Source organism: Sturnira hondurensis, unplaced genomic scaffold (assembly GCF_014824575.4).
Source record: "Sturnira hondurensis isolate 20B ecotype Veracruz unplaced genomic scaffold, ASM1482457v3 Scaffold0004136, whole genome shotgun sequence".
Classification (NCBI taxonomy): Eukaryota; Metazoa; Chordata; class Mammalia; order Chiroptera; family Phyllostomidae; genus Sturnira; species Sturnira hondurensis.
This window is the reverse complement of record NW_028076767.1, coordinates 37,754,233-37,771,452: the sequence shown is the minus strand read 5'-3', so window position 1 is coordinate 37,771,452 and position 17,220 is coordinate 37,754,233. Positions and strand designations below refer to the sequence as shown.

Below are 17,220 nucleotides of genomic sequence, written 5' to 3'. Positions count from 1 at the left end.
AGATTTTCTTTGTTCTTAAAACATACCTGTTATTTTTACTCCTTCATGTGTTTCAGCCGGTGCACCAACACCAAACTCATTTTCTCCAAAGACTCTGAAGTAGTAAATCGCCCCTTCTTGCAAGTTGTTAATTTTGTAGGAGAGGCGGTTACAGTTGTTGGTCACAGAGACCCAAGCTTTCTTACTGGCCTCGCGTTTTTCTATGTGGTAATTCCTCACTGGTGCTCCACCATCGTTTTCAGGAACATCCCAGGATAACATGGCAGACTCTTTGGTGACATCATGCACAGAAATATTGGCTGGAGGACCGGGAGAATCTAAAACTTTGACAACCAAGGTCAGTGAAGCAGCATTCAAATTATTCTGAATTGTTAATGTGTATTTTCCAGAATCATTTCTGTTGGCATTTTCAATAGTCAGTGACGTACGAGAGTCTGTGGAATCAATATAAGCTCGAGAGCGGAGGTCAGTGTCTGGCTTACTCCACGTGACGCTGGGTACTGGTCTCCCTCGGAAAGGCACAGTCATGGTAAATGAGGCACCAGCCTTGACAACCAAGGTCTTCCTCATTTCACTATCAATATCAAATACAGGCTCTTCTTCTCTTTCCTTTGCTATTTGGGGATCAGAACTTTCACTGGGATCACTAGCGCCCACCTTATTGACAGATCTTACTCTGAAAACATATTCGGCTCCTGTTGTTAGTCCACTCACTGTATATTCTGTGCCTCTTAAGCTCTGAATGGCAGTTTTCCAGTCGGTTTCATCAGACGTTTTGTATTCTACGGTGTATCCAGTTATTGGGGCCCCGCCATCAAATAAAGGTTTAACCCAGCTAATAGTTATATTTGTCTTGCTTGAGTCTACAATTTTTGGTTTGGATGGAGGAGATGGTAAGAACACTGGATCTTCTGCTCGAATTAGGGGAGAGGTTTCACTTGGAAGGCTCAGGCCAGCAGCATTTTCTGCAAAAACCCGATACTCATATTCACATCCTTCCCGAAGTCCTGTGGATTTCACTCTCAGATCATAAACTGGTTTTTTGTTTACACGCACCCATCGTAGGCCGTTTTTCTCTCGTCTTTCAATGATATATCCAGAGATCTCACTGCCTCCATCACTCTCGGGTCTCGCCCAGCAAAGTGTCATGAACTCTTTGGTCACAGATGTAATTTCCAAAGACGTGGGTGGACTTGGAACTGTAAATGGATCTAGTGCCTTGACAGCCACACTCTCCAGGGGCTCACCAACACCATATTTATTAACACCTGTTACTCTAAAGATGTATTCATTGCCTTTGAGTAACTTGGTTACTTTACAGGTTGTTGTCCTTAACTCTCCTTCACATATTGTCCAGGCAAGGCGGCTCGTTTCACGTTTTTCTACAATATAATAGTCGATACTGGCACCTCCATCTTCTTGGGGTGGTCCCCATGAAAGAGAGCATTTCTCAGAGGTGAGGCCATTTATTTCAAGTGGTCCTGCTGGTGGGCCAGGTTTATCAAGTACCTTGCAATTAACTGCCATAGACCGAGTTCCTGCCACATTCCTCGCTGTTAGTACGTACTGCCCACTGTCTCGTCTGACACAGTCTTTCACCGTTAACAAAGTACTATAGTCGGTTGAGACAATTTCTATTCTTGCCCTCTCTTCGATCTCGACACCATCCTTGGCCCAGGAAACTACTGGCAGAGGTCGCCCTGCAATGTCTGCATTGATCTTCAGGACTTCTCCAGCTTTGACAACAATAACATCTCGGAATTTGACATCCATCATAATTCTTGGAGCCTCGACATCATCTTTCACTGTAATAGGTCCAGTCGATTCAGATGGTTCGCTAACTGAGTCAGCAGCATTCCTTGCGAAAACCCGGAATTCGTAACGCTGGTCTTCAGTAAGCTCGGTTACTTCAAAGTATGTTTCTTGTACGTTAGTAAAATTGCACTTCAGCCACCGGCCATCTGGGAGTTCTCTACGCTCAATAATGTATCCTGTGATCTTAGCTCCGCCATCATATTGTGGTTTAGACCATTTAAGTGACACTGATTTTCTTGTGATATTTGTGACTTCAGGTTGTCCAGGAGGGTCACAGGGATCTCGTGCAGGGACTGGTTCACAAGCCTTACTGCATTTACCGATTCCAGCAATATTCTGAGCATATACACGGTACTCATACATCAGTCCTTCATCAAGGCCGGAGACTTTCATCTGAGTAGTGGGGATGAGAATTTTATTTGCTTTTGACCAAAGAATGCTGCTTCTTTCTTTATACTCAAGGTGATAGCCAATTACTTGACTTCCTCCATCATTTACTGGTACTTGCCAGCTGACAAGCATGGTCGATTTTGTGGCATGCACAACTTGAGGAGTACCAGGAGGCCCTGGGGGGCTGAATGGGTACTCTGCCACAACAGCTGAAGATTCACTGTAGGAGCTCTTTCCATAGCGGTTTTCTGCACAAACACGGAACTGATACTCACTTCCTGTTGTCAGACGCACTATTTTAATGGATGTTCTCGCAACTGCTTGTGAAACTACATGCCATGCTGTAGATGTGGTTTCTCTCTTTTCAACGATGTAATTGCTAATTTGGCAGCCACCATCATATTCTGGAGCATTCCAAGAGATGGTTATATTGTCACAACTAACCTCATCGATACGTATAGGTCCTGGAGGTCCTGGTTTGTCAAGGACAATCACTGTAATAGGAACTGTAATGGATCCAGCACTGTTTGAAACACATAATTCATAAGTCCCAACATCTTCCCTTGAAGCTTCCTTAATAGACAGCGATGTTACTGTCTTTGAAGAAGAAACATTGACTCTAGTTGTCTCCTTAAGAGTCTGACCATCTTTCTTCCAGGTTATAGTAGCTTGAGGTCTTCCTCTGAAGGGAACATCAATCTTAAGTTGGTCTTTGGCCTTTACATTGAAAGTATTGAAGGGAAGCTCGACTGAAGGCTTTATTTCAATATCCCTTGCAATCACTGGCACTCCAAGTTGTCTTGGATCGCTTCTTCCTTTTTCATTAACTGCAGCTACCCTGAAGACATACTCTTCTCCTGCAGTCAGGCCAGATATAGTTGCTTCCAGAGTCTTAACCTGTGTGCAGGTGCTCCATTTTTCGCTCCCTTTAGTCTGCATTTCAACTACATAACCAGTAATTTTGCTGCCACCATCACTTTCTGGTTTTTCCCACTTAATTGTAGCTGTGTTACGGGTCACATCCACAAGAGTTACTCTTCCGGGTGGGAGGGGTGGTTCGGAGACTTTAATGGGTTCAGTCGTTTCAGCTGGCAAGCCAATCCCGTATTCATTGGAAGCCAAGACTCGGAAATAGTAAGAACATCCTTCTTGTAGATTTTCGATTTTAAAAGTGTTCTTAGTGCAATTGTTTGTCACAGTAGCATATGCTTTTCTTGTAGCTTCTCGTTTTTCGACGATATAGTTGGTAATCTTCGCTCCTCCATCGATAAGAGGTGGTTCCCAAGACAATGTCACTGAGTCTTTCTTCACTTCTCTAACAGTCAAATTCACAGGGGCACTTGGTGAGTCAAGAACTCTGACATTAACAAAAGCTGTTTTGGACCCACTGTTATTTTCTAGTGTCAGGTTGTACCGACCACTGTCAAATCTGGTGACATTATCAATGACCAACATTGTGTATGAGCTGGTCACCTCAATCTGGGCCCTCTCAGTGAGAACGGCATCAGCCTTTTCCCATTTAACTTCAGGTTCCGGTCGACCCTTGATAGTGACGAATAAGCGTAAAGTAGTACTTGCACGCAGAATGACCACCTTCCTGAGATCGGCATCTAGTTCTATTTCTGGTGGCTCGAGCCGATCTTGAGCAACAACTGAACCAGGTATAGTTGCAGGCTCACCCACACCTTCGGAATTGATGGCACAAATACGGAAATTATATTCAGTATTTTCTTTAAGCTCAGTCACCGTGAACTGCCTTCCTTGTAATCCTGTTGGTGGGGTACAGGTTGTCCATTCATCAGCACTGGCTTCTTTGAATTCAATGGCATAACCCTTTACAGCTGCACCACCATCATAAATTGGCTTATTCCATGCCAGGGAGACAGAAGATCTGGAAGTGTCAGTCACTTTTGGATTACTTGGTGGACCTGGTGGATACAAAGCGTCACACGCACGATAGAAAACAGATGGCTCGCTAGGTTCACCCACACCAGCTGCATTTTCAGCAGCAACTCTGAATTCATAGGAATGGCCTTCAGTAAGACCAGTTACCCTCAATCGGAGATCTGTTAGTGTTTTCTTGTTGCACTTGATCCATCTAATGCCTTCCTTATCTCGTTTTTCAAGAATGTAGCCCTCAATTTCAGCACCTCCATCATCTACTGGGCGTGCCCATGTTACTACCATGGAATCCTTGGTGATTGCGGAGGCTTCAGGTGGTGAAGGAGGACCTGGTGGTTTGTAAGGGTTGCAGGCTACAACAGGCTCAGATTCCAACGGCTCTCCAATGCCGTATTTATTCACAGCCATGACACGGAAGATGTACTCATTTCCAGGAAGAAGTTTAGTGACTTTGTAGTTAAGGGCCTGCACCTCAGTTGAAACCTGGGTCCAGGAGAGTCTGCTCGTCTCTCTCTTCTCAATGATGTAATGTGAAATACTAGCACCACCATCTTGTAAAGGTGGGTTCCATGCCAGGTAACATTTTTCTGCAGTAACCCCAGAAACTTTGAGAGGCCCTTCAGGAGGCCCTGGCCTGTCAAGTACCTTCACAGTGATCGGTATAGACTTTGTGCCACCAACATTGCTCAGTTTCAGAATGTATTGTCCTCCATCAGTCCGGACACAGTCTTTGACAACGAGAGTTGTTTTCTGAAGAGTGGACTTGATTTCCATCCTAGCAGCTGTTTCTTCAAGTTCTTTTCCATCTTTTGACCAAACAATATCAGGTATAGGTTTGCCGCGGATATCAGCTTCCAGGACAAAAGTCTCTCCTGCGTGGACAACGATGACATCTTTGTATTTTGGATCCAGTGAGGCGTTTGGTGCATCAATTTCATCTCTGGCAGTGATGGCGCCGGTGCTCTCAGATGGTTCACTAAAGTTGCCAGCTGCATTTCTTGCAATTACTCTAAATTCGTATCTTTGGTCTTCTACAAGTCCACTCACTGTGAATTCAGTCTCTAATACATTGGTGAAGCTGGCTTTCATCCAGCGGCCATCAGGGAGATCTTTCTTTTCTACGATATAGCCTGTTATTTTGCTACCACCGTCGTAGGCAGGTTTCTTCCACTGCAGTGTGACACTGTTTCTTGTAATCACAATGGCTTCAGGGCGACCGGGTGGGTCACATGGGTCACGAGCAACAAAGCATTCTGACACTTTGCTGGGCTTGCCGATGCCCACGATATTTTCAGCAGAAACCTTGAACTCGTACTCAAGGCCTTCATCAAGCCCAGTTGTTTTGAATTTGGTATCTTGAATGGGAGTCTTATTTAATTTGATCCATAAGATGCTGTTCTTTTCTTTCTGTTCCAGATGGTAGCCAATAACTTTGCTACCTCCATCATTAACTGGCTCATGCCATTGTACAAGCATTTGATCTTTGGAGATTGAGGTCACAAAAGGAGTTCCAGGTGGGCCAGGTACTTTAAATGGATATTGTACAATAACTGGTTTAGAATCAAGAGGGGTACTTTTACCATATCTGTTTTCTGCAAAAATTCTAAATTGGTACTCTGTGCCTGTTTTCAGTTTGGTTATTTTAATTGTTGTTCTTGCAACTGTTGCTGATACCATCTGCCAGGTGGTGGTGGTTGTATCTCGCTTCTCTACAATGTAGTTGCTTATTTGGCAGCCACCAGTATAAGCTGGAGGTTCCCAAGATATGACCACAAAGTCTGCACTAACTTCATCAAACCGAACTGGTCCAACTGGAGGTCCAGGCTTTTCCAAAATGATAATGCTGAGATTTTCTGTTGCCGCACCTGCACTATTTGTTGCTGTTACAGTGTATTTTCCAAAGTCATCTTTGCTACTTTCTTTAATGTGCAGAATAGTTGAAGTAGCTGTTTCCTCAATATTTACTCTTGTTGTCTGTTTAAGAGGCTCACCATCTTTGACCCATGAAATTGTAGGTCTTGGTCGGCCGATAACTGGAATTTCTATTTTAAGATCTTCTCCAGCTTGGACACTATAGGTGTTAAATGGCAACTTCAGACTAGGCTGTATAGTCAAGTCCTTGGCTATGACAGGAACACCAAGCACTCTGGGATCACTTTTTCCTTTCTCATTGTAAGCCTTGACACGGAACTGATACTCTTGTCCAGAACTCAGACCGGTAACAACTGCATTGCAGACTTTGGATTCAGCCACGGTACTCCATTTTTCAGTTCCCTTTGACTGCATTTCAACAACATACCCCAGGATTCTGCTACCACCATCATATTCAGGTTTCTCCCACATGAGGGATGCACTGGTCTGGGACACATCAGTGAGTGTGACCTTTCCTGGTGGGGAAGGAGGTTCAGCAGCTTTCACAGCATCAACAGTTTCTACTGGAACACCAACTCCAAATTCATTTTCAGCCATCACTCTGAAGTAATAAATGGCTCCTTCTGTAAGATTCTCAACTTTAAAGCTTGTTTTGTTGCATTTACTGCTCACATTAGCATACGCTTTTCTGGTTGACTCACGTTTGTCAATAACATAGTTCTTGACCTTTGCACCTCCATCGATGATGGGTGGTTCCCATACCAGGATGACAGAATCTTTTTTCACTTCTTTGACTGCCAGATTCTGTGGTGGTCCTGGGGTATCAAGAACTTTCACAGTTACAAAAGCAGATTTAGATCCACTGCTGTTTTCCAGCTTGAGAATATATTTTCCAGCATCATTTCTATCACAGTTATCTATTGAAAGTTGGGTATAGTTTAATCCTTTTTCAATTTGAACCTTATCTGTGAATTCACCTTCTTCTCGAGACCAACTGATCTCAGGTGTTGGGCGGCCTTTGAATGGAATGTGAATTCTGGCAGATCCACCAGCTCTTACAACAATCCCTTTCCTTAATTCAGAATCAAGGTCAAGTTCAGGTGCTTCAAGTTTATCTTCTGGTTTCACAGTACCAGGAACTGGAGTAGCCTCACCTAAACCAACTTTATTGAGGGCACAGACTCGTATTTTATACTCTTGATGTTCAGTGAGTTTTGCTATTTCAAATCGAGTGGCTTTCAGGCCAGTCGGTGGAGTAACTATTTGCCATTCTTCTTCATCTGCTTTACAAAGTTCTACTACATACCCCAGGATCTCACTGCCACCATCATAGATGGGTTTACCCCAGGCAACTGTAATTGAACTTCTAGTGGTGTCTATGGCGTGTGCATTGGTGGGTGGGCCAGGTTTAAACACAGGATCACAAGCCTTATAATAAACTGTCGCTGGACTTGGTTCTCCAACCCCAGCAGCATTTTCTGCAGAGACCCGGAATTCATACTCATGCTCTTCTGTTAATCCTGTTACTCTTAGACGCAAATCTGTGATGCGGCGTTTATTACATTTTATCCACCTAATGCCGCTTCTGTCTCTTTTCTCTACAATGTAACCAATAATCTCACTTCCACCATCACTATCGGGACGGTTCCAACAGACAGTCATGGAGTCCTTGGCAATGTTGGTGACTTCCAAGCTTTTTGGTGGTCCAGGAAGCACGAATGGATTTTTCATCAGTACCGGTGCAGATTCCAGTGGCTCTCCCACACCATATTTGTTGACAGCCATTATCCGGAAAATATATTCATTTCCTTCTAAGAGTTTGGTTACTTTCAGAGAATTGGTCACAACTTCAGAAGCTACAACAGTCCAGGCAAGTCGACTCGTTTCTCTCCTTTCAACAACATAGTGGGAAATGTCACTGCCGCCGTCTTGTAGCGGTGGGGACCATGCCAAAGTGCACTTTTCAGCAGTGACTCCGGTAACCTGGACTGGCCCTTCTGGAGGTCCTGGTCTGTCTAAAACTTTCACATTCACTGGGAATGACTTAGAACCTGCCACATTGGAAGCTCTTAAAATATACTGTCCACCATCGATTCTAATGGCATCTTTTACAATAAGTAAAGCCTTAAAATCTGTGTTTTTAATTTCACATCTAGCAGATTCTTCGATTTCTTTATCTCCTCGTAACCACTCAATGGTTGGCAGGGGCTTTCCGTGGACGTCAGCCTCAAGCCTGAATGTTTCTCCAGCATTGACCACAATTGTGTCTCTGAATTTTGGATCCATTGAAATTCTCGGGAGTTCAACCTCATCCTTGGCCGTTATTGGCCCAGTACTGTCAGAGGGTCTACTTATTGTACCGGCTGCATTCTTCGCAATGACTCTGAATTCATATCTTTGATCTTCAGTAAGACCTGACACAGTAAATTGAGTTTCAATGACATTTGTGAAACTGGCTTTCATCCAGCGACCATCAGGCAAATCACGTTTCTCTACGATATAACCTGTAATCACACTTCCACCATCATAGACAGGTTTGGTCCATTGTAAAGTGATCTCATTTCTTTTAACAATTATTGCTTCTGGGGTTCCTGGTGGGTCACAGGGATCTCTGGCTACATAGCATTCGGAATTCTTGCTTGCTTTGCCTACACCAACAATATTTTCAGCATAAACCCTGAATTCATATTCAATGCCTTCCTCAAGATTGACTGCTTTAAACTGGGTGTCATGAATAATAGTTTTGTTGACTTTTGTCCACAAAATACTATTTCTTTCCTTTCTTTCAAGGTGGTAACCTATGACTGGGCTTCCACCATTATTGACGGGCTCGTGCCACTGGACAACCATAGAGTCTTTGGAAATGGCTGTGACAAATGGTGTGCCTGGAGGGCCTGGTTCTTTGTAGGGATACTGAGCTACAATTGCATTAGACTCCAAGGCAAAGCTTTGCCCATATCTGTTCTCAGCAAATATTCTGAATTGATATTCTGTACCAGTTTTCAGTTTGGTCACTTTGAGTGTAGTTCTGGCAACAGTAGCAGAAACAGTATCCCATACAGTGGTGGTTGTATCTCTTTTCTGAACAATGTAGTTGGTGATCTGGCAACCCCCAGTATATAACGGAGGGTCCCAAGATAACGTAATACTTTCAGCACTGACATCATCAAATTTAACAGGTCCTTTTGGAGGATCAGGTTTATCTAGAGTTATAATTTCAATGGATGCTGTTTTCTGACCAACAACATTAGCAACTGTGATTCCATAATGCCCACCATCATCCTTATGAGTTTCTTTAATACTGAGTACCGTGAGGTCAGGTGAATCGGTAACGTTGATTCTTGTAGTCTGCTTCAGTGAAACACCATCTTTAGTCCATGTGATGGTTGGTTTAGGACGACCAGAAATTGGCACTTCTATTTTCAGATCTTGTCCAACCTGTACACTATAACTGTTGAATGCAGGTCTTACATCAGGCTCAATGACCAGATCTTTGGCAACTATTGGAACTGCAAGAGACCTAGGATCACTTCTCCCCTTTTCATTGACAGCAACAACTCTAAAAAGATATTCTTCCCCCTGAGTTAGGTTGGTAACCACTGCTTCAAGGGACTTGACACGAGCACATTCTGACCATTTCTCACTCTGTTTAGCTTGCATTTCCACAATATACTGAATGATTTTACTGCCACCATCATGTTCAGGCTTTGTCCAACTCAAGGAGACACTGTTTCTGGTGACATCATCCACAGTTATTTTTCCTGGAGGTTGTGGGACCTCTGCGACCTTAATTGGATCAGCAGTGCGGGCAGGAAGGCCAATACCGTACTCATTCTCGGCTGTGACTCTGAAGTAGTAACTGCAACCTTCTTGGAGTTGATCTATTTTCCAAGAATTCTTATGGCAATTTGTTACAACTGCAGCATATGATTTTCTTGTGGCTTCGCGTTTCTCAACGATGTAATTTTTTATTTTGGATCCGCCATCCAACAAAGGAGGTTCCCATGTAATTGATACTGAGTCTTTAGTGATTTCTGTGACCTTCAGGTTAACAGGTGGACTCGGTGTGTCCAGAACTCTCACAGTAACAAAGGCAGACTTTGTTCCACTGCTGTTTTCTAAGGTGAGAGTATATTTTCCACTATCATATCGGTTGACATTATCAAGAACAAGAGAGGTGAAACTGCTAGTGACATCAATTATAGCCGCATCTCGGATCTCACCATCCATCTTCCCCCATTTAACTTCCGGTGTAGGGCGACCTCTAATTGGAACAAATAACCTCAAGGAGCCGCCGGCCCTTATGTTTATAATTTTCCTCAGTTCTAGGTCAAGATCAATGTCTGGTGCTTCTAGTTTTTCTTCAACTATAACAGGTCCAGGGACATCAGCATGTTCTCCAACTCCAGCTTTATTGATAGCGCAGATGCGGAAGTTATACTCATGCTTTTCCAAGAGCTTCTCTACCTCCAGGTTTGTTTTATGGATTCCAGTGGGCGGAGTGCACATTGTCCATTCGCCATCGCTCACATCACACTTTTCAACAATGTACCCTTGGATTTCACAGCCGCCATCATATATTGGTTTGCTCCAAGAAAGGAAGACCGAAGATCTGGTGATATCTGTGACTTTGGGATTATTTGGAGGTCCTGGTTTATAAATTGGATCACAGGCTCTTTGGTAAGCAGAAGGTGGGCTTGGTTCACTAAGTCCAGCAGCATTCTCGGCTGACACCCTGAACTCGTAACTGTGATTTTCTATGAGTCCAGTTACCCTCAAGCGCAGTTCCCCAATCAAACGCTTGTGGCATCTTGTCCATCTAATGCCCTCTTTATCACGTTTTTCAAGAACATAGCCCAGAATTTCACTGCCACCATCGGAGGCCGGCCTTTCCCATACAACGATCATTGAGTCCTTGGTCACTGCGGTGATTTCTGGAGCCTTTGGCGCATCTGGCACTACAAATGGATTCTTAGCAACTACTGGCTCAGATTCAAGAGGTTCGCCAACACCATATTTGTTTACAGCCATTATACGGAAAATATATTCATTGCCTTCAAGAAGCTTAGCAACCTTGCAGCTGAGAGTTTGCACGTTAGCATCAACCACAGTCCAAACTAAGCGGCTGGTTTCTCTCCTCTCCACAATATAATTTATGATATCACTCCCACCATCCTGCAGTGGGGGCTTCCAAGCCAGCGAACATTTTTCTGATGTAACTCCCGTTATAACGACAGGCCCTTCAGGTGGTCCTGGTCTGTCGAGAACTTTGACGTTCACAGTAACTGATCTCTCTCCTGCAACATTTTTGGCCTTCAGTATGTAATTACCACTGTCAACGCGCACTGCGTCCTTTACACTCAGACTGGTGGCAAAGTCAGTGCTCTTTATTTCTAACCGAGCTGTACCTGAAAGCTCCTGATCACCTTTTATCCACTGAATAGTTGGTATTGGCTTGCCGTAAACATCTGCATCGATCTTGAAAAATTCACCAGCATGAACCACAATTGTTTCTTTGTATTTTGGATCCATACTTATTCGTGGTGGGTCTACCTCATCTCTTGCTGTTATCGCTCCTGTGCTTTCTGATGGCTCACTCAACACTCCTGCGGCATTTCGAGCTATAACCCGGAACTCATATCGGTGATCTTCAACGAGGCCAGTTACTTCAAAGTGAGTGTCAATGACATTTGTAAAACTGGCTTTCATCCAGCGGCCATCAGGCAATTCTTTCTTCTCAACAATATAACCAGTGATCTTGCTTCCACCGTCATACGTGGGTTTCTTCCACTGAAGGGTTACAGAGTTGCGGGTGACAATGATCGCCTCTGGCCGCCCTGGCGGATCACAGGGGTCACGGGCTACATAGCACTCAGACACTTTACTGGGCTTGCCAATGCCCACGATGTTCTCAGCAGAGACTCTGAATTCATACTCAATGCCTTCCTCGAGGCCAGTTGTTTTAAACTTGGTTTGAGGAATAGGTGTTTTGTTCAACTTCACCCAGAGGATGCTATTTCTTTCCTTGCGTTCCAGATGATAGCCGATGACTCTGCTACCCCCGTCACTGACTGGCTCGTTCCAGTGCACTTCCATGCTATCCTTGGTGGACAGCGTTACAAAGGGTGTGCCAGGAGGGCCAGGGACTTTGAATGGATACTGGGCTACAATAGGCTCCGAATTCAGGTAGGTGCTCTTTCCATATCTGTTTTCAGCTGCAATCCTAAACTGATATTCACATCCAGTCTTCAATCTGCAAGCTTTTATGGTCGTCCTCGCAACCGTAGCTGACACAATTTGCCAGGTGGTTGTGGAAGTGTCCCGTTTTTCTACAATGTAATTGTTGATAGAACTTCCACCATCATACTTAGGGGGGGCCCAGGACAGAGTAATACTGTCAGCTGTCACTTCATCCATTTTAACTGGTCCAGTTGGAGGCCCTGGTTTGTCGAGAACAATAATATTAAGAATTTCAGTAGCTTCACCAGCTGAGTTGGTCAGTTTAACGGTGTAATGTCCCACATCTTCTCGGCAGGCTTCCTTTATGGTCAGTAATGAATTACTTCCTGTGCTCTCTGCATTTACTCTAGTTGTCTGCTTCAGTGGTACCTCATCTTTCTGCCAGGTTACAGCTGGTGTAGGACGTCCAATGAATGGAACATCAACTTTCAGGTCTTCTCCTGCCAGTACAGTGAAAGTAGTAAACAGGAGTTTGAAAGCTGGTGGAATGACAAGATCTTTGGCAATTACCGGCACACTCAGTTGTCTAGGATCACTGATGCCCTTTTCATTCTGAGCTGAAACACGGAAGGAATATTCTTCACCCTGAATTAATCCAGTTATAGTGGCTTCAGTGACTTTGACTGTGGCACATGTGACCCATTTGTCACTGCCTTTGCTCTGCATCTCTACGATATAGCCTAGAATCCGGCTGCCTCCATCGTGCTCTGGTTTCTCCCAAGAAAGTGACACGCTGCTTCTGGTGACATCCACCAAAGTTATTTTTCCCGGAGGGAGAGGTCGTTCTGATGCTTTCACAGATTCTGCAGTTTCAGCAGGTAGCCCAATGCCATATTCGTTTTCAGCAAGGACCCTGAAATAGTAACTACAGCCTTCCTGAAGCTGGTCTACCTTCCAGGAAGTCTTGTGGCAATTAGTTGCAACAGTTGAATATGCTTTTCTTGTTGATTCCCGCTTTTCAACAATATAGTTCTTTATTTTTGAACCTCCATCAAGGAGAGGAGGCTCCCAGGTCAGTGTGACAGATGTCTTAGTGACCTCCTTTACCTTCAGATCCTGTGGAGGGCCTGGGGTATCTAGCACTCTGACGTTGACAAATGCGGACTTGCTGCCTGAACTGTTCTCTACAGTCAGTATGTATTTGCCACTGTCGAATCTGTTTACGTTCCCAACAATAAGCAGGGTGTAAGAGCTTGTGGATTCAATGCTAGCTTTATCTAAAGATTCTCCGTGTTCTCGGGCCCACTTCACCTCAGGTGCAGGCCTTCCTTTGATGGGAACAAAAAGTCTCAGGGTACAACAAGCCCTTATAGTAACAACTTTGCGCAGGTCAGCGTCCAGTTCAATCTCTGGAGGCAGCAGCCTGTCTTCAGCCTTTGGAGTTCCAGGAACAAGTGCAGGTTCCCCAATTCCTTGAGAATTCATGGCATAGATGCGAATTTTATATTCCTGATTCTCTATGAGGCCGGTGATGGTGTAGGAAGTTGCTTTGAGTCCAGCTGGCGGAGTGACAATCTGCCATTCATCTTCCTCTGGAAGGGCAATCTCAACCATATATCCAGTGATTTCTGAACCTCCATCATAGATAGGTTTATTCCAAGCAATTGAAATGGATGATCTGCTTGAATCTAGAACACGTGGGTTACCCGGTGGGCCAGGTTTAAACACAGCGTCACAAGCCTTATAAAATGGACTGGTAGAGCTGGGTGCACTGATTCCAGCAGCATTTTCTGCCATGATCCGGAACTCATATTCATGTCCTTCTGTCAGTCCAGACACTTTATATCTTAAATCAGTAACCGTTTTTTTGTTGCATTTCACCCAGCGTTGCCCAGCTTTATCACGCCGTTCCACAATGTAATTGGTGATTTCACTTCCACCGTCAGAATCTGGATGTCCCCAGCAGACAACCATGGAATCTTTAGTGATAGTTGTGACTTCAGGGTTTTTAGGCGGATCAGGAGGTCCGTAAGGATCTACGGCGAGCACAGGCTCTGATTCCAGTGGCTCTCCAACTCCATATTTATTTACTGCCATGACGCGGAATACGTATTCATTGCCTTTCAAAAGCTTAGTGACCTTTAGTTTTGTTACTTGGAGTTCGGAGGCCACGTTTGTCCATGCCAATCTGCTGGTTTCACGTTTCTGGACTATATAATGATCAATTTTGGCACCTCCATCGTCCAATGGCGGCAACCAGGACAACACACATTTTTCTGATGTCACTTCAGATACGGCTAAAGGTCCTTCAGGTGGGCCTGGCCTATCAAGAACTTTGACATTGAAAATATGTTTGGCGAAACCCCCAGGATTAGTTGCTGTAAGGGTATAGGCACCACCATCCCTTCTTGATGAATCCTTGTTTACCAGATTAGTAGAGAAATCTGCAATTTTTATTTCTAATTTTCCTGTGCCTTCAAGCTCCTTTCCATCTTTGGTCCATTCCATTGTTGGAGGGGGGCGGCCTAAAACATCAGCCTCCAGCTTGAATGATTCACCTGCTTTTAGTATAACCGTATCCTTAAATTTAAGATCCACTATTATCCTTGGGGCTTCAACGTCATCCCTGCATGTAATAGCATCTGATGGCTCAGATGGGGGACTAATAGCACCCGCAGCATTTTTGGCAATCACACGGAACTCATAGGCAGCATCTTCTGTCAGGCCACTGACTGTAAATTCATTCTCCAAAATGTTGCTGAAGTTGGCCTTCAGCCACCGTCCATTAGGAAGGTCTCTCTTTTCAACTATATAACTAGTAATTTTAAAGCCTCCAGTATATTCAGGCTTAGCCCATTTAAGTGTCACTGTGTGTCTAGTAATATTTAGAGGAACTGGTTTCCCTGGTGGGTCAATGGGATCCAAAGCCAGCACAGGTTCAGAGGGCTTGCTCGGCTTGCTTTTGCCTGCCATGTTCTCTGCAATCACTCGGAATTCATAAGCAATGCCATCTGTAAGTCCAGTTGATTTGAAAATGTTGCCTGGTACTAACGCTTTGCTCACGGTCTGCCAGAGAATACCATTTCGTTCCTTTCTTTCAACGTGATATCCTAAAATGGGGCTTCCACCGTCAGAGAGAGGTTCATGCCAGCTAATTGTCATTGAGTCCTTGCTAACTGCAGTTACCTGTGGGGTACCAGGAGGCCCAGGCACCTTAAATGGATAGCTGGCCACTACAGATGCTGATGTGATGCCTGGTCCCACTCCATATCTGTTTTGAGCTTTTACTCGGAACTGATACTCCATTCCAGTAGTAAGGTGGGTGGCTTTATAGGTAGTGCGTATGACGGTGCTTGCTAACTCGGCCCAAGTAGTACTGTCAGTCTGTCGCATTTCTACTACATAGTTGCTTATTGGTACACCTCCGTCGTTTTCAGGTGGGTCCCAAGAGAAGGTTACAAAATCAGATGAAACTTCATCGAATTTGATTGGCCCAGTGGGTGGTCCTGGGATATCATGGACTTGAATGGTGACGACGTCACCAACCTCACCTACAATGTTCCTTGCCGTTAATGGATAGGGTCCACTATCACTTCTCACACACTCATTGATGTTTAAGATGGTTGAAGTCTCTGTGTTTTCAAAATTAACTCTCTGTGTCTGTTTAAGAAGTTGCTCTCCTTTTTTCCAAGTAACTGTGGGTTTCGGCCGACCAAGCACTGGGATTTCAACTTTGATGTTGTCACCAGCTCTGGCAATGACTAATTTCTGATAAATGCCACGGAGATCCAATTCTGGAAGCATTGTCTGCTCCTTGACAATGACGGGCCTGCTTTCTCTAGGGGCACTGCGCCCTGCGCTGTTCACTGCCATCACTTGGAAGGTGTATTCTTCCCCTTCGGTTAGATTCTTCACTACGCATTCTAGCCCCTTCACGGTTGTGATGTGAGTCCACTGGTCAGAGCCTTTCCTTTGGGCTTCAATCACATAGCCAGTGATCTTACTGCCACCATCGTGTTTCGGTTTAGGCCAGGCCAGGCTGACCGTACTCTTAGTTATGTCCATAATGTTCAGACTGTCTGGTGGTAGCGGTGCTTCAGAGGCTTTTACAGGTTCTGTTGTTTCCGTTGGCTCACCAATTCCGTACTCATTTTCTGCCATCACTCTGAAGAAGTATTCACATCCTTCAGACAAGCCAGTAACCTTATATGTGCATTTATGGCACTTAGTGGTGGCTGTGGAGTAAGATTTCCGCGTTGCTTCTCGTTTCTCCACAATATAGTTTGTTATACGTGAGCCGCCATCTACCAGGGGGAGCTCCCACTGCAGGGTGACACTGTCCATTGTGATTTCAGTAGGCCTGAGGTTAAGGACGGGGCCTGGTGTATCCAGGACTCTGACGTTAACAAAGCCACTCTTCTTCCCGGCAGGGTTTTCAATGGTCATCACAAATTTACCCGTGTCATAACGGTTGCATTCTGGGATAATCAGAAGAGTAAACGATTCTGTATTTTCAATGTTGGCTCGGTTTTTAAGGTTGATATCGTCTTTGGTCCATGTCACTTCAGGAGCAGGACGACCTTTGATTGGCACAAATATTCTAATACTGAGTCCTGCTCTAACGACAAGTGTTCTTCGAAGCTCAGCATCTAGTTCGAAGTCGGGCACCATTTCCCTTTCTACAATTTCAACATCTGGAATCACTGCTGGCTCCCCAACACCTGCATCGTTGATGGCACTGATTCTGAAATTGTATTTTTCTTTTGTCTGAAGATCAGGGACAACAAACTCGGTGATTCGGAGGGCAGTTCCTGTTGTATCTTTTATCCAGGCCTCCTCTCCCACTTTTTGATGCTCTACGACATAGCCAGTGATTTCCAGCCCACCATCGTAATGAGGCTTGCCCCATGCTAAAGAAGCAGACTTCTTCGTAGTATCAGTGACACGTGCGTTCGAAGGTGGTCCTGGAGGATCTGCAAGGAAACCAAGACACAAACATATATATTAAGAGTTTGGCTTTTGGATAAATTATGTGAAATATCACCACCCTCAAGTGAGCTG

General features: G+C 44.6%; 1 protein-coding gene across 1 annotated transcript in view; it reads right to left on the bottom strand.

Annotated features, from left to right (window-relative positions):
• The window catches only part of TTN (titin), a 274,055-nt gene that overhangs the window by 33,017 nt on the left and 223,818 nt on the right, over positions 1-17,220 (bottom strand). The window contains exon 276 of the mRNA XM_037044363.1: positions 27-17,132. Within this exon, the coding sequence (XP_036900258.1) occupies positions 27-17,132 (17,106 nt within the window). The remainder of the gene's footprint in view (positions 1-26; positions 17,133-17,220) is intronic.